Source organism: Sceloporus occidentalis, unplaced genomic scaffold (genome assembly GCF_023333645.1).
Source record: "Sceloporus occidentalis isolate IW3139 unplaced genomic scaffold, rSceOcc1.0.p SCAF_9, whole genome shotgun sequence".
NCBI lineage: Eukaryota > Metazoa > Chordata > Lepidosauria > Squamata > Phrynosomatidae > Sceloporus > Sceloporus occidentalis.
This window is the reverse complement of record NW_028316989.1, coordinates 26,376,858-26,403,067: the sequence shown is the minus strand read 5'-3', so window position 1 is coordinate 26,403,067 and position 26,210 is coordinate 26,376,858. Positions and strand designations below refer to the sequence as shown.

The following is a 26,210-nucleotide window of genomic DNA, read 5'->3' as shown; positions in this document are numbered from 1 at the left end:
TATCATTTGGGGCTAGCCATAGGTTTCTGTCCTCCCATGCCTGCTTTCTCTCTGCTTCCCTCTGGACTTGTCTACAAATTCTCTTCCCATTAAACAAATTGCCAGTTTCAGAACAGCGGAGAATGTATTGTATACACACAACATCAGCCATTACAAAGACTTGATTGTTTGAGCCCAAGTTCCAAAGCAGCCAACTTCAGGTTTGATTCTTGCACTGATTCATAGCTGGCTTGACAAATCAACCATTTGACAGCCCTGGTATAGATTCTAGATTCACACATTCAAATACCAGTCTGCTTCATTGAGATTGGTTCTTTACCCTAGGTTGTAAAAAAAAAAAAACAGATGGCTTTATTCCTTGGGCCATCTCTGGATCAATGTGCAGGAAAATTAACAAAAATCCCATATGCAAAGAAATAGCCATGCTTTTCTGTATTAGTATACAAAGGGATCTTGAAGCACTTTTGAGACTGAGAGATAGAAGTTGGTAGCCTAAGCTTTCATAAACTTTGTGAGATGTGAGTCTACGAAAGTTTATAGTGCAAACTCTGGATTCTCATGTAATTTGACTTCTGCCAACAGAACCATTTGACTGAGGTTATTCTGGCCTTTTGATTTCAATAGCCAACCCAGTCATCAAATGACTGTTTCATTTGACATGAAAATTTGGCCCTTAGTCTCAGTCTTTAGCATTATAGCCAAAGGCAAGCCCTAATTGTCAAAATAAAAATCTAATAGCATTTTGCTAAAAATTCTGTCAACGGAACGCTTCCTGATTTGGACATTAGGATGTCTCATTTGGTAAAAGATTTCGAAGATGACAGATGTACAGAGAAAAGGAGTAGATGGTCAGTGGATGCATGGAACAGCAGATTGTAATAAAACCTTAGAATCCACAGATGAATCCTCACAATGTGCACAAAACCCCCTGCAGCTAAAACTCAAAATGCAAGATTTCCCCCCCCCCCCTCTCCAAGGTAGAAGCACTTTTCTTCACCAGTTTATGTTGCAGTACTTTATAGTCTACAACAATATACTTAGGCCTGTTACAGACTGCCAAAATAAAGCTGCTTAGGGTCTCTTTGGAGGTATGCTGTTTAAATGATGTGTGCACCCTAAGAATCCGGAAGCTGCACTCCAGTGCTTAGGAATGGAGTGTGGCTTTGGCGCGACCTCCGGACTCTTAGGACCTATGCATCATTTAAATAGCATACTTCCAAAGAGACCTGAAGCAGCTTTATTTTGGCAGTCTGTAACAGGCCTTAGTGTATTAGCAGGGCTTTATGAACAAACTGACATGCTTCAGCTGCTGGTTCAAGATTGTCACCGGCTACAGTTTGGATTTAAGTCATTTTGCATCTGACTACAGCAGACAGTGACACCATCTGCTTCTCTTGAGTTCAAGGGCAAGGGCTTTGTGTCAAGCCTACACCCAAGGTGCTTTGCTGGTTTGAAGTGAAACTGGCAAATGCATTTTCAATGCAGCTCTTCCTGAGAAAAGGGGAAAAAAAACCTTCAAATCCACAAGAGAAGTTTTTAGAAACATCAGAAGGGCTCAGAGGCAAGAGAGGCTCCAGACACCTTGGATCCTGCTGCAGCTCTTCCATTGGACTTGAAAGTTCCACTGAGAATTGGTTCATTGATCCCATGGTCATTAGGAATAGAAATTATGTCTCAGAGGGAAAGTTCCCTTTACCAAAGTGGCACAAGACTAAACTGCAAATAACTAATTTATCTATGGAAGGTAGTAGGTAGACGATCTTATACTCTGTACAACTGTTGCAACCTTTATGATTGGATAAGTGGGTACAGTCTTCCTGGGCAAGACCTTGTTCCTAACGTTGTACAGAGCTGTCTGAGTAAAACATTTAGCAATTCTTTCTGGGCCATCTTACTTGCCTTGTGACCATAAAATGTGCTTGCTAAACATATGGAATGTAACAGGTTTTTAAAAATAGTATGAGATCCAAAACAGATTTCTGCACTTCACACATGCGTTACAAAAACATGAAACTACACAAATATGTAGAGTGGTCCATACAAAGGTCTAATTTAAAATATGTACATTCTTTCCTCTACGTACACTAAATAATATGCCTTGCACACACCTACGCTTTTCGTCTGTAGCATCTATGGCAGACAAACTCAGCTGAGCTCTGCTGAAGCAGAACACTTCACCACCTCAGATCTGAATATTTAGCAACAATCTGATGAGAAGCATCACCTTAACTGAGCAGTAGGTCCCTCCAGATTTAAAGGCACCTGTGGTATTTCTACATGGTTTGGAAGAGCAAGTCCTTTGCATATTAGGATGTTTATTTCTCAGATATCTAAATCTCGTAAAATTGTGCATTTTGGAAGTTCACTCAGCACTAATAGTCATGCATCCATTGGAATTTTCAGCTGTTAAGGCACAACATCTGCAGCTGACTTCCTCTTTAGCTTTTGATCTCATCATCCTTTAAGAATTTAAATCCAGAAGGTGCTTCATAGAGGCTCTCCCCATCAGTGCTGAAGTCATCATCTTCATCATCAAGATCACTCAGCATTTTACTGGAGGTCTTTTTCCGTCTGAAAGCAAATCAAGCAATATAAGAATTAGCATTTTCTACTGTAGAAATGGTCTGCAAATAGGGTTGCCAGAGTGAAAACTGGAGAAGGCTCCTGTAGCTTCAGTGGTTGTGTAGCAGTGGAGATCTCAATGCCATACCTGCACACTATTTGGACTGTTTTTATATTATGCTTTGAAAACATGATTAAATAGGAGAGTGTTACTCCTGTGCTTGCAAAACCATGCAAATAGCCACTTTGAATCTATGAAAGACAGACCCAGTTAGTCTTGGGGACTGTTAGAAGCAACAAAGTTCCTGAATGGACAGTGTAGTTCTTAGGGCCATACACCTCTCTGCAAGCATCACCTGCCCCTAAAGACTGAACAAAAAATGCTCTAGAGTGATATCCCAATCCTGCTTGTTTCTGGACATAAACCAATTTGGGCACTGATTTTGTGGTTTAAGCAACTACAGTTTTGGAGACTAGGGTTCAAGTCCTCACTCAGCCATAGGAACCCACTGGATGACCTTAGTCACACTCTCTGAGCCAGAGAGGAAGGCAAAAACAACCCCATAGGAACAAATCTTGCCAAGAAAACCCCGTTGTGGGCTTGCCTTAGTATCACCCTAAGTCGGAAATGACTTGAAGGCACACAACAAAACTGCTTCCCTGGAAAAGACAAAATATTTTGGGAAGGGAATCCAATCCATGTACAAAGGAACTCTGAAAGAGGGCCTAGAGGTAGCAAAGCTATGTTTGAAATCTGAAACCCAGACAGTGTGGTAAGGCCCCAAAGCAGAAATCTCTGGACAGAGAGCAAAGAAAAGGGGGGGATCAGGCCTCCCATATCCTAAGCAAGGAACTACAGCAGCAAGAGAAACCTGAAATTCTTGATCTTGGAGAAGCTGGGCCATGGCAGAGAAGCCACCATGTCTTCTGAGGTTCCTCCTTTCCCACCTGAGTTCCTGTTTGATTGCACTCAGCTGCCCTTGTAGTTGGTCATTCAAGTCAACTTGCTCTTCCAGCTCCCGCTGAAGCTTCTTCTTGTTGCTTTCAAGTCTGTCTATTTCTTCTTCTGCTTCCTCCACTTGGCGTTTCATCGCTTTCAAACGCAAACTCAGCTGTGAAATATGACAGGCCAGTTAGAATTTGAACGAAGAATATATCTCCTTAAACCTCAGCCACCCATGATGGAGATTGGAGAAATTGTCTATCTACACAGGAGCAAGACAGTCATCACACAGAGAGGAAAGTTCAAACCCCAACCCTACATTTCTTAGGCTGCACCTCAGTCACATTTTGCAACAGAACTGCTGCAGCTTCAAAGAAGAAAAGTTTTGCCTGCCGAAACCAGTCAGTGCTGGAAGAAGGCCCACAGATCCACTTGCCAATTGCGCACCCACACACACCAGCAAACGAAATAAAAATGGCCTCTAAATCCCCTCTAGGAGAAGAGGGGGGGCATGTTTGCAATGTTTTACGCTCTCCTTAGGCCATCGTAGGCCCAGGAAAGGACATTTTTAACAATAGGAAGGGACTAAAAGTTCCTGTTTACTTTCTGTATTTTCTTAAGACCTCACTTATGCCGTAAATAGCCCAAAATAGCCTACCAACCTCACCCCCAAACAAGGAGACAAAAAAAATAAAAATTATTGAACCAAATTTTTTTGACCCTAGGGGAGTTAAGAGATGACATAAAAATGGCTCTGGATTTGTATGCAGTCTATGGGCTGTGCTTTGCCCACTTCTGACCTAAAGGAATTTTGATTAAAAACCCTGTGCTTAGAACTCAATGTTCAAAATATCTCTTTTATTATTACCCGCCCCCCCCCCCCCCGATAGTTTATTGATAGCAGTCTTTAAGCAAGGTGATCAAGGAGAGAAAAGGGCTTGGCAATTGAGGATGTATGGCTGAAAGGGTCATTTTTACATGAAACAATGCAGAGCTGTGTAGACACCCAGCTTAGCTGAAACCCATCTCTATGATGTTTGAGGTGCTCCAGGTGCAACCATAAAAAGCCTTTGTGGTGGCTGGTGTTGGATTGGGACTTGAAAATGGGATATCCAGCTTTGAGTCCACACTGAAATCTGCAGTCATCAAGCGGAGTCGGCCTAAGATACTCTGGTGCAGGATGTAGACTTTGCAAATCAGTGCACATGCTGCAGTGAAAATGAAATACAGCCCATTGGGAAGCTTTAATTTGAAAGTGCAGTTGAAATCACTAGGGACTACACAAGAGCACAGTAGGAGCAGATACAAGTCAAATTTTGCATTACTCTGTTGTACTCAAGCCTAAGGGCCCCTTGGCTTGTTCTGGGCATGTGTTTACCTTGAAAATGTTCATCTGAAACTTGAAAATTATAAAAGTGGGATTGTTATGGCTGACAGTGGAAGTGGAAGAAGACTAGGATTGGGAAGGGCAGCTATGAAAGAACTGGACAAGATCATAAAGTGTAAGGATAGAACTCTGAACATTAAAGTGACAATAGTCCAAGCCATCGTATTCCCCATCACCATGTATGGATGTGAGATCTAGACAGCCAAAAAGACAAATAAATGAATCCTTGAACAGATCAAGTCTGAACTCTCTCTGGAAGCCAGGATGACTAAATTGAGACTGTCGTACTTGGGCTGCATCATGAGAAGGCATGATTCATTAAAAAAGACAAAGATGCTTGGAAGGGTAGAAGGCAGTAGGAAGAGAGGAAGACCACACGCAAGATGGTTAGACTCGATCAGGGAGGCCACAGGCATGAGACTGCAGGACCTAAGCTTATCAGCTGAAGATGGGGGATCTTGGAGATGTCTCATCCTACAGGGTTGCCACAAGCTGAAGGCGACTCAAGGGCAGTTAACAACAACAACAACAACAATAAATGGCAAACCTATACATTCTATCATTTGCTGTTTGTTCAAAGAGATAAAATCATCTATGGGTAGCAAAGACCGAACGTTATGAAAAAACTAGAAAGAACAAATGGGAAAAACAGAAACCATTTTGTGGTGGGAAATACCACAGAAAACCCCATAATAGGTTTACTTTTAGGATCGCCATAAGTTGGAAACAACTTGAAGACACACAATAACAAATTTCTGCAATGTTTTTAGAATGTTGTCAGTCATCCCAAGAATTCATTTTGAGGTTAAGAGAAAGCCATAAATGCAGACTAAGCAAAGAGACCCTTTCCCACCATACCTGGTCCTTTTGGTCTGTCAGTGAGAGATGCTCATCATCAACCTGCATCATGAGCTCTTTAACTTTCCTTTCAAGCCGACGGTTGCTGAGCTGGAGGTTAGCACGATCCCTGGCAAGACAAGGACAGGGTACATGCAGAGATGAACTCAAACAACATTAAGAATCTGGATCTAACCTCTAGCCCATCATCCGCTTCCTTTCCACCAGGTGCCATCCAGTGACCAACCAGGTGCCTCTGGAAAACCCACACAGACATGATGGCAGTAAGCCCTCCCACACTATATGCCCTCTGCTTCTGATAGTCAGGTGTGTATGCTGCCTTTGAATATGGATGTTGCATGTTCCTAATTTTGAAAGAAATAAACGTATGGGTTTGTTTTGGTTTAATATAGTTTTGCTTTCAGTAGTCAGTTTTCAGAAGAGGGGTCTTTTAAAGTAGCTGGATGCCTCCCACAGATGCCAACTTCTCTGGGTCTGTTTACCTCTCTTCGTTCTCTAGTCGCTCCTCCAGCTCCACAATCCTGGTTTCCATCTGGACAAGAAGCCCTTCTTTGCTGGACCTGTAAGAACCCTCCAGATGCAGGATCCGACTTTTCAAGTCTTTGTTCTGGAATAAAAAAAAGAGTTTCAGTCACTGTAAAACAAACAGCTACCTCAAGACATTTTAATATCCAAGGTGGAAAGAGAAAAGGAAATTCAACAAAGATAAATGGAGAACTCTGCATTTTAAGCATATGAATTCAAACCCATAGGAAACGGATGGAGATGGCCTGGCAGTTTTAAAGGAATTGCCCTCACTCCCTGTACACTGCATTAAAGGTGCTGATGAGGACACTTAAAGCCCAAAATGGCTTGGGCCATCAATAGTTGAAGGAGCCCTTCTTCCCATATGTACCAAGCGGGAATGAGTCAGGAGATACACCTTGTAATATAAACTCAGAGAACACTTCATCATAGCTAAAATCTGGGTCTACCACCAGGTGGCACTCTATACACAACATCAGGAGGGTTTTCTAACTTGAACAGCCTTTATTCTTACATAACTTTCCACATTGTTGCTCAAATTTGCTAGTAATCCTGCGTTTTGCTCTGGAAGAATGCTTTATACAAGCCAAGTGGCAACTGGAAGCACCCTGCAAACAGTCTTTAACAGTCACATATCCCAGTGCTTAGCCCTGCTATCTTAGTTGTCCCCAAACTAGTTTTAGACATAAACCAAGCTTCCAGTACATACCTGTCTGTCTAGAGAAATCTTGTCACACTCAAGATCTTGCCGCACAGACCTTTCCTGAAGTAGTTCACTTCTCATTTGTTCAATCTGCAATTGACGAAGAAAAAGAAGGTTGGAATGGCTGCATGGATTACTTAAGATGTATATGATGCTGACATTATTGGTACTGAATACTGTTAACTGACCTTTTGGTAACCTAAAGAGAGTCATACTGGATCAGACCCAAACTGAATGTAGTCCAGCATTCTGTTTCCACAGTTACCAACCTATTGCCCAAGTAGGAAACCCACAGACAGGACCCAAGGGCAACTGGATCCTCCTGCTAATGTTCCCAGTTACTGATATTCAAAGGCACACAGACTGATGAAGTTCCCACATTCAGCTTACTCAGTCGGCTCCAACCTCCTTGATTCTGATGCCTCTGACTCCAGGGCATGCCTTACTTGCTTCAGTTTCAGCACTTCTGATTACACCTTGAACTGCTTTGATTTCCAAAGAAATGACAACAACTCTATTCTTTTTCTTTATCTCAACATAAGGAGGAGCAGGTCCTGCCTTCCATTTCAGAGACTGAATTTAGTATAGCTTCCCTCCAGTTGAATCTGAGTGCCTTGGTTCCTACTGAGATTTCTCCCAGGGTGGAGGGAGAGCGAACAGTGGGGTCTCCACTTCCAGTCCTATCTTGCATCCAAGAACTATTACAGGCTGAAGTCTTGCAAGAGTTTGAGTTGCCATTGGAAGAACAGGTTCACTCTAGGACTAATGGTGGGAAGCTATTCCAAGGGAGAATTTTAGGACTCATCTTCACGCATGGCTTCTTTCCAGTCTGGTGAACCAGTGGATAAAACAGACAGTGTTGACCAGTGCGGTATCTGCAATACAACAGCTTCACTCCTAACCTCAATTGCTACAGCATCCCTGACTGGAGCACACATGCTAACCTACCTATCTTGAATATATGGTCTGCCCATGATAAAATTGACACCGAGAATGAACCACACCTCCTCAGTTTCAGTAATTTTATCGCTATCAACCAGATGGGTTCCAATTGATCCTTGCCTGGAGTTTTATGGACGTGCCCAACAAGCCCCATTATCAACTTGTTGGAATCTACCACAGTGGTAACCACCTTCTCCTTAGTATCTCTACCCACCAGCCCTTTGGGCATATCCTTCAAGGATTGGGATTTGTTTTGTTTTTCAATCACATCCTTTCACCTTCAGTCAACCATCTGCTACTTTGTCTAGGCCTTTACAACATATTACCTTTAAAGCCCTAAATGGCTTGGGTCCAAACTATCTCAGGGACCGCCTCCTCCCATATAATCCTCCCTGCACACTCCGGACCTCTGGGAGGAATTTGCTGCAGCCTCAAAGATCTAGGCTTTCGGCTACCTCCCAGAGGGCGTTTTCTGTTGTCACCCCCAGATTGTGGAACGACCTGCCGGATGAGATCCGTCAATTGACATCTTTAGACAGCTTTAAAAAGGCTGTCAAGACGGATCTCTTCCTGCAGGCCTTTCCGGAATAGATAACCCTGGCCTCAGGAACCCTGTTCTTGGAAATGCTACTGTAGTTAACTGTTTTATTTGTTTTGTTCTGTTTTGTTTTTGTCTTGTAATAATGTGTATGTGTTAATGTTGTTTAATTAGTTGGTTTTAATTATAATTGATTTAATAATTTTTTTAAGGGGGGGAGGGAATTTTGACTTACAATGTATTGTATTTTTTCGCTGTTAGCCGCCCCGATTGACCTCAAGGGGCGGGATATAAATAAACTATTATTATTATTATTATTATTATTATTATTATTATCAGCTTTGGGAGTCTATTATGAGAAATCCAAAGGTCAATCACAGTCTGAAGCCTGGGTTCCAACATCTCCAAACCATGTCCAATTCACGATCCCTTAGCCACTGCTCTGGCATTGACCTTGACCGCATCTTCGGTCCCAAAGAAGCCGATCGCCCTGTCAGCTTTCAGGATTCAGGTTCCAGGGAAGTACAGACCATTAATACCAAATGGGAAAGACTCAGGATTCATCATCAGTTTCCATAGAAGGAGCAGATACATCACTGGATGCTGTTGTTTGGGGACTTTATCTCCCTCTGAAGATATGTCTATACTGAGCCAGTTTGCAGAATGGCAAAATCCCTTGACTTTCATGTCACCCTTATGAAACCATCAGTCTTGGATCCCAGGTTTCAGAGGATAGAGAGGGAAAAAACCCTCCTCCAATTGTCCTACCAATGCTACCTTCATTGCTCTGTATATCATAGCAATCGTGGAAGAACTCGTCCTCCATTGTTCCTACATCATAGTGGATTGAAAGTTTGTCTAGGTTACAATGACGGTCTGTTTGTGGATTTTTATTTAGGCATCCACAATTAAATTCTATTATAGTGGAAGCAGCACAACAGAAACCCTGGGATTGGCCACATGCTACTCTTAGGATAAAGTGGGCCATAAATTAGATGCCATTGGCAGGAAAATTTACTCCACAGCTGCCCTTTCTCTCCAAATTGTCAATTACCATTGTGCATAGCTTCATATCAGCAACTTCTGTGGGAAAGGGCTGCCCTATTTTTCAGTAAGCTGCTTGAAGAAGATAAAAAGGCCATCCTAGTTCTACAGACATCTCACGAATTGTGGAGCGAAGGTGCTGTCTGGAACAGTCACCCAATGACAGCATGTCTGGATGAGCTCTTCTGAAGTTAAAAGTGACAATTGAAAGTATAGGACCTAAGGCTTCTTACAACATGAATGAAAAAGAAAGAAAAACCAACAGCTAAAACCAGTTATAAGATTGGATAAAATATGTATTCGTACTTTTGATATGCCCTAAGCCCAACCCAGCACATACTAAATGCAAAGTGGCACTATGTCCCACAAAGGCACATGTACATACACTCCACACGACAAGAACTTTCCAAATCCTTGCTAAAATTTGCCTGATGGGAGATTATATCTGTGGACTACACCTGTCTTTTCCAAGACCTATTTATTGGGGTCATGCGGAAAACTCTGCTACAGTATAACTGCTTGATGGGGTCCAGGCAAAATAGATTCTGAATGGGGAAAAAATTAATGAGCAACTAATTAAAAACAAATCTCTTAAACAGAGGAAGTTTGTGGGGCATATTGGATGTAGTTGGTCACTGTAAGGTTGCACACACCAAGGTATTGTGTTGTGCTCAAAGGCTGTGAAAAATGTGGGCAGCCATCACTGAGTGTCACATTCAGGACAAGGGTAAGACAGTGAGTGTGGCACCACAATGGAGATGGCTGTTGCTGAAAGAAGCTTCCAAGTAGAAGGGACAACACTCATTTACAGGGACATACAGAGGCCCTATCTGTTTAATTTTTATGCAGGACACAGGATATGGAAAGCAGGATTAGACAAGAGGAAGCAGGCATGAAAATTGGGGGAAGCAACAATTTAAAATATACAGATGGTACCATATTACAAAACAATGGATGCAAACTACAGGAAAAGAGATTCCAGCTCAACATGAGGAGGAACTTCCTGACAGTGAGAGCTGTTCGGCAGTGGAACAAACTCCCTCGGAGGGTAGTGGAGTCTTCTTCCTTGGAGGTCTTTGAACAGAGACTAGATGGCCATCTGCCGGGGATGCTTTGATTGAGATTTCCTGCATGGCAGAAGAAGGGGGTTGGACTGGATCAGGGCCCTTCTTGGGGTCTCTTCCAACTCTGATTCTACGATTCTACTTGCAAAAAATAGCAAAGACTTTGAAAAACTATTGAAGAAGGTCAAGGAAGAAAACGCAGAAGCAACATTGCAGCTAAACATAAAACAAAAATAATGATCACAGATAATGTACATAACTTTAACGTGGGCAATGAAGACATTAAAATAAATGTTTCTTCTTCTTCATGGTCTCTGCGAATCATACAAATGGATTTTCACTGCGCCTGCGCAGTGCTGTTTGGATACTTCTAGAATCACTGGGCAAAGTACACTTTGCAACATATAGAAACTTTTTGGCGGTAACCCCGCCCCCTCCTATAAAGCCCCGGTTCCCGCTCTTTTCCCCAGTTCCATTTTTCCGCCGCGTTTGGCTGCTGTTTGGAACTTCACGCTCGTAGCTTTTGGGAAATCACTGTTTGGCTTTTTGACTTGGACTGTTTTTGGACTTCGTTTCTTCGGACTTCCCCCCTGTGTTGACCAACCGGACTGTTGACCGCGCGTTTGGATTCCGTTTTGGCCTGTCATCTTTGGTGATGTCGCCACCCTTCAAGAAGTGTGACGTCTGTGGGGGAAAGGTCCCCGTCCAAGACCCTCATTCGTCTGCCTTCTCTGCCTAGGGAGAGACCATGATGCCAAGGCTTGCCAGTTGTGTAAGTCCATGTCCTCCCAGGCTAGGAAAAATCGGGAGTCCCGCCTGACCTCCGCGATTGCCCAAGGGAAAATCCGGGAGGGGGACCCCCGTCCTTCGTCGGCTCTGTCTGCGTCCGCCGCGATCCCCTTGCCTCCAGCCCAGGCCAGTCTGGCTAGCGCTCCACCAGCTCTGGCAACCCAGGATATCGGAAGGACCGACCAGGCCCCCGCTGTGGCCCGGGGTTCCTCAAAACCCAGTGCCACTTCCAAGTTTGCCCATCTCCCTCAGAAATCGGATGCGGGGGCATCCCTGACTCCGTCAGCCTCGGTCCGGGAGGAGGCGATGACTTCTAAGTGGGCGGCTACAGCTTCGGATGCGAGCCCCAGCAGGCTTAAGGGCGGTAATAAACCCGCCAAGGAGGGCAAGATGCCCAAAGAGCGCTCTTCGACCACCAAGACGGATGGTTCTGGGTCGTCCACCGCGAAGACTGGTACCGGCGGCCAAGTCAAGACGGGCGCAAGGGTCGCTGATAGCCCGATCCCGTTCTTCCCTCCTGACGCGCCACGGGATTCGGTCTCCTCCAAGAAGAGGGCTCCGTCCACGATCAGTTCCACTCCAGAGGTCCCAGTGGCAAAGAAGGCTAAGTCCTGGGATCATGCCAAGTCCCGTTCCGAAGCTGGGACTGACAAGGAGGGCTCTCGGGGCCGCCCACGCTCCCAATCTCATTCCCCGTGATCCAAGGACCGCCGGCCGGCGTCCTCTGATCGACGATGCGCCACTAAGGGCCGCTCCCCGCCTAAGAAGCCCGCCGCTGTGGACGTTCCACCTGTCGTGGTGAGCCATCCTCCAGTTGCGGAGCCGTCGACTTCTACGACCGCTTTGGATGTTGACCTGGACGAGGAAGGGACCTGTTCTCACAGGAGGAGGTCGCCAACGCCCTCACCAGTGCGGGACTTAGATGCCGATGAATACTTCTACGACTCGGAGTCTGACAGGTTTTACATGGCCGTTCCCAGGGATGTGGCTATGTTGAAGTTTCCTCCTAGAGACGATCGGTACCAAGAGGACATGGCATCTCGTACCTCGGCGCGCCCTCGCTCCCCTCCTCACCGTGGGACTGCTCAGGCCAGAACGGAAACGGTGGTGCATACTATCCCTTCCGACTCGGAGCCGGATCTTCCCCCCAAATCCGAGGTGCCTTCAGACGATGATGACCGTGCGGACGATTTCTCCTTGGGCCTCCACCAACCAGAGCCTGCTTCCCCGACCGATGACGTGCGCTCCTTTAGTGAACACGTTATTAAAATGTCCTGCGCCTTGGACATCGAGTTGGCCTATCCTGAGGAAGCAGCCAAGGATCCGATCGAGTGACGGGTGCAAGGCTGGGTGCAGACACCGCCGTCGATACTGTTCTTGCCCTCGCTGGAGTCTCTTGTCAAACGCTCCTGGGACGCTCCCACTTCTCTTTTGGGACCGCCGCGCAAGATAGAGTCCCTCTATAAGGTGTCATCTCCCAATGCCCCCTGGCTGGCTTCCCACCCTCGCCTCAACTCCGCAATTGTTGAAGGAGCCCAGCGCACCTCCTCCCAACGTCAATCCTCGCTCCCCTTGGACAAGGAGGCCAAGAAGATTGATGCCCTCGCGAGGAAGGCATACACGGCATCGGCGTTGACGGTCAAGGCTGTAAATTACACTGCCTGTATGGGGGCTTATGTCCAGACCCTCATGGAGGGAATCTCCCTGATCATGCCGGATGTCCCTGATGAGGTGCAGTGCACCTTGGCGGAGATCAGGGACGAGGCGCACTCAATCGGAAGCTGGCTGATTACCGCTTCCAGGAATATGGCAGAGTGCACCGGTAGAGCCATGGCAGCCTCCATCGCGCTTTGATGTCATGCCTGGCTCCGTGGGTCGGACCTCAACCAAGGCGTCCGGTCCGCAATCAAGGAGATGCCCATTGATGACTCGGGGCTCTTCCACGCCGACACGGACGACAAGCTAAACAGAAAGTTTAGAATGAAGGCGGCAGCTAGGAAGCACGGCATGTCTGCCCCGGGCACTCCTCTGTTCCGAAAGCGACTCCGTCCCTGGCATCACCAACAAGGTCAGTCCCAGAGACCATTCTATCAGGATCGTCAGTTCAATCAAAAGGGCTCCCAGCGACAGAGGTACCCATCCCAGTCCTCTTCTTCTTCTGGTCATCGGCCTTACCCTCCTAAATATCGCAAGGCTCGAAGGCAGGATGCTGACCAGCCTAAAAAGAGGGCATGAAGCCCCCCTGCGCACTTCGTTTTGCCTAGCCCCTATTTTTGGAACATTCTTCGGCCCTATGCCACCGTGTGGGCCTCCATCACTTCCGACTCTTGGGTCCTAACCATCGTCCGAAGGGGCTACACCCTCGAGTTCGAAGAGCTCCCTCCCACCGGAGCATTTCTTGCCACTACCCCCTCAGACACCTTTCTCGACGAAGTGCGCTCTCTCCTTCAAAAAGGGGCCATATCACCCTTGCCACCAGAACTACTGTCCAGGGCCTTTTTTTCCAGGTACTTCACGGTACCGAAGTCAGATGGTGGAATCAGACCCATATTGGACTTAAGGGGACTCAATTCCTTTTTACGATAACGACGTTTCCGTATGGTGACTTTAGCTTCCATTTTGGCTTTGCTTCACCAGGACCTGTGGTTCGTGACAGTGGACTTGAAAGACGCTTACTTTCATGTGGGAATTCGGGAGTCCCACCGGAGATTCCTCGCCTTCGCAAAAAGGCTTCAGAGTCTTCCCATACCTGGACGACTGGCTGTTTGCAGCCCCCTTTGCGAGAAGAGCTGCAGAGTGGCATCTGCTTCACGCTGGATCTCCTGTCGGACTTGGGGCTGGTTGTCAACCTGGAAATGTCTCACCTGGTCCCAGCCAAGCAGGTCCGGTTCATCGGCTCCATTCTCGACTCCGAGGAATGCACCGCATATCTCCCTCAGGACCGTTTCCAAACCTTGCAGGTCGTTCGGGCCCACAGGAGAGTGAGGGCCAGGGACGTCCAGGTGGCCCTGGGACACATGGCGTCCACTACGTTTGTCACCCCATGGGCAAGATTACGGCTGAGGCCCTTGCAGTCGTGGTTCCTGTCGGTCTCGACCCCATGTCAGACCCTCCAAACAGATGGCTCACCGTACCGAGGCCCGTCACCGCTTCCCTGTTGTGGTGGCTAGATTCCCGCAACGTCTGCGTCGGCATGCCCTTCACCCAGCCCCGGCCACAGTTGACCCTAACGACGGATGCGTCGATGGAAGGCTGGGGCGCTCATCTTTGGGACCTTTGTGTGAAGGAGAGGTGGTCTCGGCAGGAGAGTGCCCTCCACATCAACGCATTGGAAATGTTGGCTGTGGAGAAAGCTCTCAGGGCCTTCGAATCCAGTATCACGGACAAGGTGATCCTTCTCAGAACGGACAACACAACCGTGATGTACTATGTCAACAAGCAGGGAGGTACCAAGTCAAGGACCCTCCTGGACATCACCTTGAGAATCTGGGACTGGTGCATCCCGAGGGGCATCCTTCTCCAAGCGATTCACCTGCCGGGAGAGGAAAACACCTTGGCGGGCCACCTCAGCAGGACCGCCTCGACCTGTCACGAGTGGAGGCTTCATCCAGAGACGGTCTACGACATGTTTTGTCAGTGGGGTACCCCTCTAATCGACCTGTTTGCAACGGCCTCCAACAGCCATTGTCCCCAGTTCTGTTCCCGAATGCGTCACGAGAGATCCCTCGGAGATGCGTTCGCTCTCGATTGGTCCGGGGAGATGCTCTACGCCTTTCCCCCGTTCCCTCTGCTCACCAGGGTGGTCTTGAAGATGTTGAGAGACCACGTCGATGCGATCCTCATCACGCCGTGGTGGCCAAGACAGCCGTGGTTCCCGTCGCTTCTTCACCTCTCCAACGACGAGTTCCTTCGGCTGGAACTGCGACCAAACCTTCTTACTCTCCAAGACGGGAGAGTCCGACACCCAGACATCGACTCGCTACCGATGGTGGCATGGTGGCTCCGCTGACATCGCTCCCACCGTTGGTACAGAGGGTGATCCAGGCCGCGCAGAAACCAGCGACGCAGAAGTCCTACGCCTCCCAAGTGGAAAAGATTTCTTCACTTCCTTGATGAAAAGCACCTGCCACCACACTGCGTTATGGTACCGGTGGTACTGGAGTTCCTGATGTCATTGGTGGACGCGGGCTTGTGCCTCACATCCGTGAAATGTTATCTTTCTGCCATTTGTTCTTATTTTCAATATGATGGTTTGCCTTCTTTTTTCAGGGACCCCCTTGTCAAAAACTTTCTAAAAGGTTGTAACAACCTTCACCCACAGGTTTCTGCCCCTGCCCCTGCGTGGAGCTTGGACGTTGTGCTGTCCGCTCTCCAGTCCGAACCCTTTGAACCCTTGGCCACAACAGACTTAAGGCTGCTGACTTGGAAGACTGCCTTCCTTGTGGCCATCACTTCTGCCCGTTGGGCTGGGGAACTTTGTGCCTTACGGAGGGATGAACCCTTCCTTCGGTTCCACAAGGACAAGGTGGTGCTCCGAACCGACATCACCTTCCTCCCTAAGGTAGTTTCATTTTTCCACATGTGTCAGGACATTGTTTTGCCTTCCCTGGCTTCGAACCTGTCCACTGCTGAGGAGCGCAGCCTGCATATGCTGGACGTTCGCAGGGCTTTGGCATTATCTGGACAGAACTTCGGGTTCGAGCCGTTCCGAAAGACTTTTTCAATGTTATTCGGAACCTAGGAAAGGACTGCCGGTGTCGGCTCAGAGACTGTCCAAATGGGTGGCAAATACCATCCATCTCTGTTATGAACTGTCGGGCAGACCGGCACTGGCCAGAGTACGCTCGCATGCGACTAGGGCGGTTGCAGCGTCGTCTGCTTTCCTTGCGGGCATCTCTTTAGTGGATGTTTGCAAGGCTGCTGTCTGGTCCCAGCCATTGACGTTTATAAAACACTATAGGTTGGACACCAGGGCCAAAAGGGATGCAGCCTTTGGGAGGGCTGTGTTGGTCTCAGGATTACATTGATTGCACTTCTGATATTAGTTGTTTACAGTGTTTATATAAATAATACCATTGTTTCCATTCTGTTGACTGTGGGGTTTTTCACAATTCCGATGGGATTGGTCTTGCATGACCTTGCATTCCCTTTTCAGGTTCTGCAATATATTGAGCTGTTGAGTTTGATTTGCACAATTCCAATGGGATTGGTCTTGCATGACCTTATATTCCCTTCTCAGGTTCTGCAATACCATTGCTGTGTTGAGGTTTGTGCACAAACAAAGACTGACTCTTGTTTTGGGTTCAAGGTTTTTATTGTTGCAATAAATGCACCTTGGTTTACCATAAGCTTTGGTTTCAGGACACTCCCTCCGCCGTTTACCTAAGCTTGTCAGTCTAAACCCATTTGTATGATTCGCAGAGACCACGAAGAAGAAGGACAGGTTACTCACCTGTAACAGTATTTATTCGAGTGGTCATCTGCGAATACATACAAATCCCGCCCATCCTCCCCTCGGTGTCCTGCTCACTTTGGCTCTGTCTTACATCGCTTACTTGGCGGAAAAAATTTGGAACTGGGGAAAAGAGCGGGAACCGGGGCTTTATAGGAGGGGGGCGGGGTTACCGCCAAAAAGTTTCTATATGTTGCAAAGTCTACTTTGCCCAGTGATTCTAGAAGTATCCGAACAGCACTGCGCAGGCGCAGTGAAAACCCATTTGTATGTATTCGCAGATGACCACTCGAAGAAATACTGTTACAGGTGAGTAACCTGTCCTTCTTATACTTTGGCTCAGTCAGTAATCAAAATGAAGGTTGAATGGAAGTCGACTTGAGGGCAGTTAACAACAACAAATCAATTAAGCCTTGCAAATTATAGCAAGCGTCTGCTCTATTAGGTGAGTTGGAGATTTGTACAGAGCCTTTCCTCCTTGCCAGAGCAGACACTTCCAAAACTGAAGAATTTTCACCCTTGATTCTCACCTGGAGATGACTGTGGGCCTGATTTGGAATGAGGAGCAGCTGCAAAGTTGGCTGTCAAAGAAAAAGTAATTTGATTTCTAATAACAACGTGAAGATAGCTGTAGCCACTGTCTTTCCTTTCCCACTAGGCACAGTTGTGCAGTAATTCTGAAGAAAGGAACAGTAAAACCTCACTTCTCCCTGCTTCCCCAAACTGGCTTACTCAGCAGAAATGTTCAACTGTTCAATAAAGGGTGCTAATGGAATATCAGCACATCGCTGGCTGAATCACTGCCTGCACCTCCCACATTTTCCTCTGCCTGTTCCACACATCTGCGCCAAGGAAGGAGCAGGTGTGTGCCATCCACAGGGACCACTGTGCCCAAGGAAGGGCAGGAGACGCAGTGGTGAAAAAATGAGGAATCAACACAATCGGAAATTGGGATGGGAACATCCAACTTCACAATGCAATGAGTTGCTGAACGCATGCTAAACAAAGTTCTCTGAAACCAGAGGTGGGCTAAGTATGGGCTCCCAGTCTTCCACAGTTGCCACTCCTGCCTTAAACTCGCAGCTGGCATGGGGTGCTTGGCTGAACTGGGATCGTCAGGGCTTTCCCTGCCACTTGGTAGACTGAAGAGGCTGCCTCAGGCAACAGATGCTGGAGCCAGAGGAATACCAACAAGGTACTGGAGGATGGGGCTTTACAATGCATACCCCTGGTCCTATGTCCAATTTTGTTAGTCTGTTGCCTTCAGGTGCACTGCCCTAATGCCCCCAGGGATTTAAAGATTGAGGAAAATGCTCCAAAATGCCCCTAAAAAGGGTAAGGGGGTATTTTCAGCAAGGCGGGGGGGGGGGGAGAGACATTTTAAGCCTGGGAGATGGCTTTTTTTTTCTAAAATGGAGTAAACAGGAAGTGCTTCCTGTTGCTAAAACAAGCCTTTGCTGATTCCCACCCCTGCTTTAGAAATAGCTAACTGGTGCTAGTAACACGTAGATCTGTCCATGCTAGAAGACGTTCACCTGTGTGTTGCTGTCAATCACACAGAGCCCGCTGCTGGTGAAATGCACAAAAGCTCAGGGCACAAGGGGAGGGGGGCTGTTTGGTCAGTTGGCACCCTTGATCATCACTGTTTACCAAAACAAAGCCATGATTCTTCCTTGCCTTATTATAAATGCTTAGCAGACCCTGAAATAGTCTCCTGGGAAGCCATTCATCTTCACCATCCCAGTGTGGACTTGGAAAACAAGGCAACCTTTGTAGCCCATGTATGCAGTCAGGGGTTCCAGAACCCTTAGTACAAACACCTATTTTGCCCCAACCCACCTCCCCACCTCATGTAATTAGCTGGCTAGGCTGTTGTGGTTTATATTTTCCTTAAAAGCATCAAATTAAGTCAACTGCTAAGTCCCCTAAAGTGAAAGCTTCCTTCATTCAGGTCTTCTAGCCTGTAGATGGGATGCAACTCTAAACCCTAATGCAGCCTCAGAAGCTTATGAGCTCTTCATCTTCCGAATGCCTGCAGAGGCCAAGCAAGCACCCACATACATGGAAATGGCACAGTGAAGCTGCAAACATGCCATTAGGCTCCAGTACTCACTCACAGAGGCTACTGTAACACAGGAAGAGACCAACAGATGCAGAACAGCTCTGTCAACAAGCTAATAGCTAAAGGAAAGTACCAGATCTAGAGGCAGCATATTCAAAACTATTGGCACTTGGGATGAAACAATAACGAAAGGCCTTTGCCTTGGTGTTCAACAATTACTGTGCAAGGATAAAGAGAATTACTATAATAATCAGTGCAGGAAAATAGAATCTGACAACAGAATAGAAAGAACAAGATCCAGGAAATTAAAGGGAAATTTTAACAAAGAATAAGCATGCTCTTTGATCAACACAAGAATATAATACATGATCAAGATGAAATAAAACAAACAATGGAAGCATTACACAGAAGAGCTATATAAAAGAGAAGAATGAATGAATGGCACATGGGAAGAAGAAAAATCATATGAAGATGAGCTCCAGATTCTGTAAAGGGAAGTAAAAGTGGCACTCTAAGCATTGGGGAAGAATAAATCACCAAGAACTAATGACATACTAATAGAACTGCTACAAGCTATAGAGACAGAATTGACTTAAGTATTAACTAAAATCTGCCAACAAACATGGAAAGCAAAACAATGGCCTACAGACTGGGAATGAGAAATACAGTGGGCCCTTCCCTTATCCGGGGATCCATTCCGGACCACCACCACGTAAGGGGAATTCCACATATGCTCAAGCCACATTTAAATGAACGGGGCTCATGCGTGCAGCGGTGGTGCACACGCCATTACCCCTTATGGAGCGGGGCACCCCTTTTCCCAGCACTGCTTTCAGCATATGCTGAAAGCTATGTAAGGCACACCCACGTATGATGCGGGTGCACTGTATACATTCCTATCCCCTAAAAAGGAGACACAAAAGACTTCACCATTGCATTGATTTCTCATGCAAGCAAACTATGTGATCTTAAAGAAATGGGCATACAATTCCATTTGAGTGTGGGATGCATAACCTATACTCAGGACAGCAGGCTACCATCAGAAAAATCAGAGAAGCAAAATGGTTCCCAATTGGAAAAGGGGTCACACAAGGTTGTATTCTATCACTGCTTGTTCAACTTGTATGCGGAAAATACTGCATGCGGATCAGGTTTAGATATGGAAGAAGGAAGAGTGAAGACCAGAGCAAGGAACATTGACATTTTAAGAGATGCAGACGATATCATTCTACTACCAGACAACATGAGAGACTTGAAACAATTACAAAAGAAAGTCTGAGAGGAAAGTGCCAGTGCATGGCTTACTGTTGAATATTAAGAAAATGAAAATAATGACCACAGGAGTTTCAGAAATTTGATCTAGACAACAAGGAAACTAAAATAGTTAAGGATTTCCCATCCCTTAATCAAAACAGGGATTGCATTCAAGACATCAGAAGACTAGGGCAGCTATGGAAGAACCAGACAAGATATTGAAGTGCAGAGATATAAAACAGAACTAGAAAGAAAATCAATTAATTTGAGACATAGTGCTGGAGAAGAGGGCTAAGGATACCATGGACAGCCCAAAAGACAAACAAATGGGTCTTAGAACAGATCAAATCTGAACTCGCGCAGGAAGCCAAGATTTGAGAGTGCTGAAAAGTTCTGGCCCAACCAACTTCCAAAATATGATCATAATTTTGTCCCTGTAGCTTAAAAAACTGTTCTTTTGTATGGTAAAATGCCAGTTTGCAGGATCATAGCTCTAATTTCTGATTTCATCTTTCACTTTAGTGACCCAAATCAACACATAGGCAGTATTCAGCAGCAGATACAGTGGCTCTCATTCAATTTCTGATGGTTTGTGGCCAGTTAAAGAAATCTAGAGGATTTTGGTGACCTTTATGTTCTCCCCTGCCCTCATACCTACCATGCCGCCTTAGCTAGGCATAGCTGGCCAATGAAGTTTCAAACAGGCTAGTCAAGTACCTGCTCTCTGCACCGGCTTATCCTTTCAGACAAGATATCCGAATTATTCCGTTCCTCTTCAAGCTCAAGTTCCAGTTGTGTTATTTTGTCCTAGAAGGGAGGATGCAACATTGGCTGAGTTCAAGATGACTCCTTGGCAAGTGAAGGGCATGTGCTCCAGCTTGCAAGGGACATCACCCATATTGAAACTGGATCAAAGGAGAGCACAGCTAGATTAGAGCTTGGGAGAAGCTTTTTTGGAGTACAGTTCCCAGTATCCTCTAGAACAGGGGTAGGCAACCCTTTTGAGCCGGGGGCCGGGTTGCTGTCCCTCAGACAACTGGGGGGCCGAAGCTAAAAAATAAATAATTATTATTATTTTTTTAAATTAAATAAATAAATAAACCGGGACAAATGTAGGACAAAATTTTCTAATGGAGGGCACTTTTTAAAATAAAAAATGGAGGACACACGAAAAAATTTGCTGATTTTTTAAAAAATGTTAAGATAAATGCATGTTTCTGAGGCTTCTATAGACAATTGCCCCACCATGCCCCTCGCGCGAGACGCCAAAGGCCCCGGCGGCAATCGGTGGCAGGACCGGGCTGGGGCCGGTTTCAAGGCCTTGCTGGGCCGCATCCGGCCCGCGGGCCGCAGGTTACCTACCCCTGCTCTAGAACATGGCCACTGGGCATGCTGTTTTGGACATTTGGGGACCTGTAGTCCCAAAAAAGCTCTAAGATGGATGAAGAGGCAGCTAAACAGCACCACATTTTGTAAGGCAGGGCTAGGGTACATGTGGCTGTATAGAAGTTACTAGACTTTAATTCCATTGGTCAAGTCAGCATAGCTAGTGAACAGAGATTATAGGAGTTGTAGTCCAAATGATAACATCTGCAAGGTCATGTTTTCCCCACCGCTATTTCAAGGAAGGCCCACCATAGCAGGGGATCTGTAGGGCTGGGCATCAGGGTAAGTGGAAAAAAGGATGTGACTAAATCCTCCTCCTCCTGCCCTCGTAGGCATGGAAAGGACTTAAGAGGCAGGTGAAGCCAGAGGTGGGCATGATGATGGTCCATCTGTCATGCTCAGTGTCTTAACTGCATGAGAACATTACTCCGCTTTGCTCCCAGCCCAGGTCATATTCTACCTCCATTATCTTGGCTTGTCTTGCCCGATCTTCTTTCAAGTGGTTTTTGGCTTCCAGTTCATATTCCAGGGCTTTCACAGTCTGTTCCAAAAGCTGAGTTTTGGTAATAGCTTCATCTTGGGCTCTCTGATGATCCCGTAATTCCTCCCCCATAAAACGCACCTGAAATAAAGGGAAATATCAATGCCGAGCCCCTGTGGTCAGGACCCCAGTTCTGTATAAAGAAGTTTACTAATGAGTTCATAAAAGAGAATTCTGCATGGGATTAGTTTAAAGGCATGCATCTGCCCAGGAAAGGGGGCTAGGTAAGACCTCCATGAGGCTTTCTAACTTCTGAATGGGTTCCAGAGTGCTCAAGCTCCTAACCGGTTTGGCAACAGGCACCTGTATATGGAGATCTTTTAACATATAATGGAAGTATTTTACTCCTGTAGTTAGGGTGATCGAAATGCCGTGTAGAAGTTTTCCACGAAAAAGGATTGGGGTTTTGTTATGATTTTATCTTTTTGACCCCGTTTTGGGTGGCAATGTACTACTAAAGTGTTCAGAATAGACATGAAGTTATGTGATAGGGATATAAGGAATTATTATATTTTTTAAGTATTCACTTTTACACCAAATCTGTAGTAATAATTTTTCTATGGTTATCTTAAATTTTGCTTGTCTTTTTAACCAACATAGTAATGAAGGAATTACAGGCATTTCTGAAGTGTGCTGGCCATTTTGACCAATACAGGCAATTGAGCCATTCTTTGCTTTGTTTCCACTGTCCTTTTTTTCTTTCTTTCTTCAGCCATCCAAGGCATAACCATGGCCTCCTGTGAGTGCCGTTGGTGTACAATTGCAACTGGTGTTCTTAAACAAAGTTTTCAGCATGGATATGTATGCCCCTCGTGAAGAAGCAGTAACTCAAGAGAGTTCCAGTGGCTGGGTATACCCTCCATTGACTGCAACTGGATCCTGTGTTTCCTCTTCCTGGATGCCACTCTAGAATCTGGGCAGATTATGAATCCCTTGCACTTTAATGCTTCCATGTGGAATCAGTCACACAGCTGCTTAAAAACTGAACTGCATCTCTCAGCTGTTTGTACTGATGATCTTAAATAATTTCTTCCACCCACAAGATGGCAGCACTCCAACAGCTTTTAGAAGAGGAGGCAGCAGGTGGCAATGGTAGCCTCAAAATGATGGGTTCTGTAGTTTCACAGGCCTTCCTTAACCTTAGACAGCAAGCTAAATTCGCCCAGCTTTCCAGAGCTTATTTACACGGTCAGTAATCCTGGGATAAGGCCCCTTAAAATCACCTCAGTCTTTTCAGAGAACTATTTATGGGTGTGTGCTAGAACGGTGGAGGAGGAGAGGAGTGTCCCACTGAACTTGAGGCTCCTGACCCACCTGTTTCCTCGCGTGGGAAGGCATTGCCAATTCAAAGTTCTTACTTGGATGCAGGGTTTGTTAAGAACCAGTTTCCTAAGCTAAACAGGTTCCTGTGTTTTTTTAACTCTCCTCTTATACGATTGATGAGTTCTTAATTTTTTATACATCTTTCAGCTTTACTCATTTTTTATTCACCTCTCTTGATCCTAGTGACCATAGCAAGTTCCTTGTCAGTAAGGACTTTGACAAACCAAAGCCAAGCATGTTTGGCATTTCTCTCCCTTCCCAGCCATTGCACTAGAAGACAAGATGGTTGGGGACGGGGGATGAAGGCATTCACCTTGAAGATTTAGTTAGTGCTTTTGATTACCTTTGATACAGTCTATGACTGGTTTAGAGCGGCAGAGTTGTGACTGTTCTCTTGTACAATGTGATGCTTCTAACTACTAGTTTTTAGAATATCTTTACTTTAAATGAATAAAATAAAGGGCATTATTTATTGAGGGGCCCAGATAATTCTTCAAGGTAAAATATTATCAAATGCACTGGCCTTGGAACCATTATACCTCATCCTGCAATTTGAGAGTTGCCAGATGTGCCTTTTCTAACTCCAGGTTTTTGTCTTTCAGCTGCCTCTGCGTTTCAACAAGTTCGTGACGATTTTTCTCTTTGTAGTCATCAAGCTGGTTCTGGAGCTCCAGGGTTGACGCCCGCGAAACCTCTATGATTTCTGCCATCTAGCAAAAAGGGAAACAGGTTCATGAGGTGCAGCACATGACACTTTGACCAGGAACCATACACTTTGGGAAAGAAACAGATGCCCAAAGAGCAAGTTGCAAGTGATTTTCCTCCCAATTTGTGTTGCTCATAGGGATGCAGGGGAACAAAATGGGGGCATTGCCTCCCATAAGAATTCTGCTCCACCAAATGTAATTTTCCTTCAGTCCCTGAATTTCTAGCATTGCAAAGAGTGAAATACTAAAGCCTAAACTATTTCTAAACAGCATTTCTATTTTCTATATACATTACAGCGGTGCTAGAAATTTTATGCTGAAGGGTGTGTGGCCCTCCAAGGTCTCCTGGAGGCTAATGCAGCTGCCTAGCCCTCAAGAGTTGCCCGGCCGGGTCTAGGGCCTCCGTTCCATCATACCAACCCCCAGTTTACCACAAGGTACTCAATGCTCTTTATAGCTTCTAAAGGGGGCTTTGCAAAGTAACATCAAAAGCAAAGCCCCCAAGATCAACCAGGCTGGGTTTCTAATCAGTTGCTCCCTGGGGATGCTGGAGGTTGTAGTCCAAGGCATTTGGAAAGCTAGTCAGAAAAAGCTGCCTTAATAGCACAGTTCTCTCTGCCAGATTGTGGACAGAATGCTTCAGGATGGGTACATCTTTAATATGTTCTGCTGTTTGTAATGCTGAGTTTGATGTGACCCTTTGGTTCTCTGTGTGGCAACCAGTGCTAGAATGCTGGATTAAAAGCAGCAACGAACATTTTTATAGTTTTTTGTGGGGTTTTCGGGCTCTGCAGCCATGTTCTAGAAGAGTTTCTTCCTGGCATTTTGCTAGCATCTGTGGCTGGCAAAACATCAAGAAGAAACTCTTTTATAACATGGCCACATAGCCCGAAAAACCCACAAAAAACTATGTATGCCGGCCATGAAAGCCTTCAACTTTACAACAAACATTTTGTTCTTAAGTCCTGCTGGAGATAACTCCCATGATGGGGGTGACTTCAGGCCCAAGTTGAAGAGAGCATGGCTTTCGTGGACAAGAGACTCTTCCTGCCACTTTTCCCCAGAGACAGAGATATTCCTGTCCGGACTCAAAGCTTCCATTGATCTTCTCTGGCTCACAAACATTCAGTGCAAAGTTCACATTTCACTTTCATTTGTACTTCTTTCTTTCTTTCTTTCTTTCTTTCTTTCTTTCTTTCTCTCCCCCCCCCCCATCTTTTGTACAGCTGGTCCTTTTATCTGCTTCCTCCCCCCATGCACTTGATATTTAATCTCCCACCCATCTTACCTCCTTGTGTAACTTCTCAATAGTCTTGTCCAGTTGCCACCGCTCATTCTCCAGTTCACTCTTCATTCTCTTTAACTGATCCTTCTCGTTGGCTTCATCTTTCAACCTGTCAGTTAACTGTTGCTGCTCCTGGCTCAGCTGACTGATGTTCTTCTGGAGGTGTGAAAAAAATCAACTTTGTGAAACATGAACAACAGCTGAGATTTTATTTTGATCCACAAATCCTCCCAAGCAAAAAATAACAGTGAAATATTGCAGTGTTTATCCTCCTCTTTCTAAGAAAAGGGAACATGGGCACTCAGCTACTCTCCGATCAGTCAGCACTGGCTCTATGAGAGAAGCTGGCCCATCTAAGTAGAAGGATGCGTGTGCCACAAGAGGACAGATGAGACAAAACACTGAAGGGAAAGCCCACTCAGGAAACTCTTTTGGAAAAACTGCATTTTCAGCTGTATTGCTATAACTATGGGAGCTAGAAATCCATCCATCTTCAAAGTGAATGCCAATAGTTTCAGGGATCCAAATTCTGCAAGCAAGAAACAAGCAAGGAGAAGAGGAACACACTAGAAGTGATAATCTGGGACGACTTAAGGGGAGCAAGTATAATTGCTGGCCTGGTCTCAGAGTTCACACCAATTTTGGCACAAAGAAGGACTTTCAACAGCACAAAGAAGGAACAGGCGGGGGACACCAGTGTCAAGAAAGGAGTGGAAGGACGCACTGCACAGCCCTCTGTTACTGAAGAATTCAACACCACAATTGAAATGGAAGCTAAGAGAAGAGGACTAAAAACCATCCATTTGTAGCTGAGCTCTTAAACCCTGCAGTCTCCTTAAGGAAAA

At 45.8% G+C, this 26,210-nt stretch overlaps 1 protein-coding gene across 7 annotated transcripts in view; it reads right to left on the bottom strand.

Annotated features, from left to right (window-relative positions):
- Positions 1–1,264: 1,264 nt before the first annotated feature.
- Positions 1,265–26,210, bottom strand: part of CGNL1 (cingulin like 1) — an 88,147-nt gene continuing 63,201 nt past the window's right edge. For 3 of the 7 annotated variants that reach the window (XM_089538049.1, XM_089538053.1, XM_089538051.1), the window contains 10 exons: positions 25,369–25,521; positions 23,913–24,083; positions 21,970–22,131; positions 20,841–20,930; positions 17,338–17,388; positions 6,985–7,068; positions 6,233–6,357; positions 5,751–5,859; positions 3,511–3,674; positions 1,265–2,571 (listed from right to left, as the gene is read on the bottom strand). In XM_089538049.1, the coding sequence (XP_089394175.1) occupies positions 2,439–2,571; positions 3,511–3,674; positions 5,751–5,859; positions 6,233–6,357; positions 6,985–7,068; positions 17,338–17,388; positions 20,841–20,930; positions 21,970–22,131; positions 23,913–24,083; positions 25,369–25,521 (1,242 nt within the window). In that variant the 3' untranslated portion in view covers positions 1,265–2,438. Of the gene's footprint in view, positions 2,572–3,510; positions 3,675–5,750; positions 5,860–6,232; positions 6,358–6,984; positions 7,069–8,824; positions 10,705–17,337; positions 17,389–20,840; positions 20,931–21,969; positions 22,132–23,912; positions 24,084–25,368; positions 25,522–26,210 lie in introns of those variants that run through there. The other 4 variants (XM_089538052.1, XM_089538054.1, XM_089538055.1 and 1 more) reach the window with 3 other exon arrangements.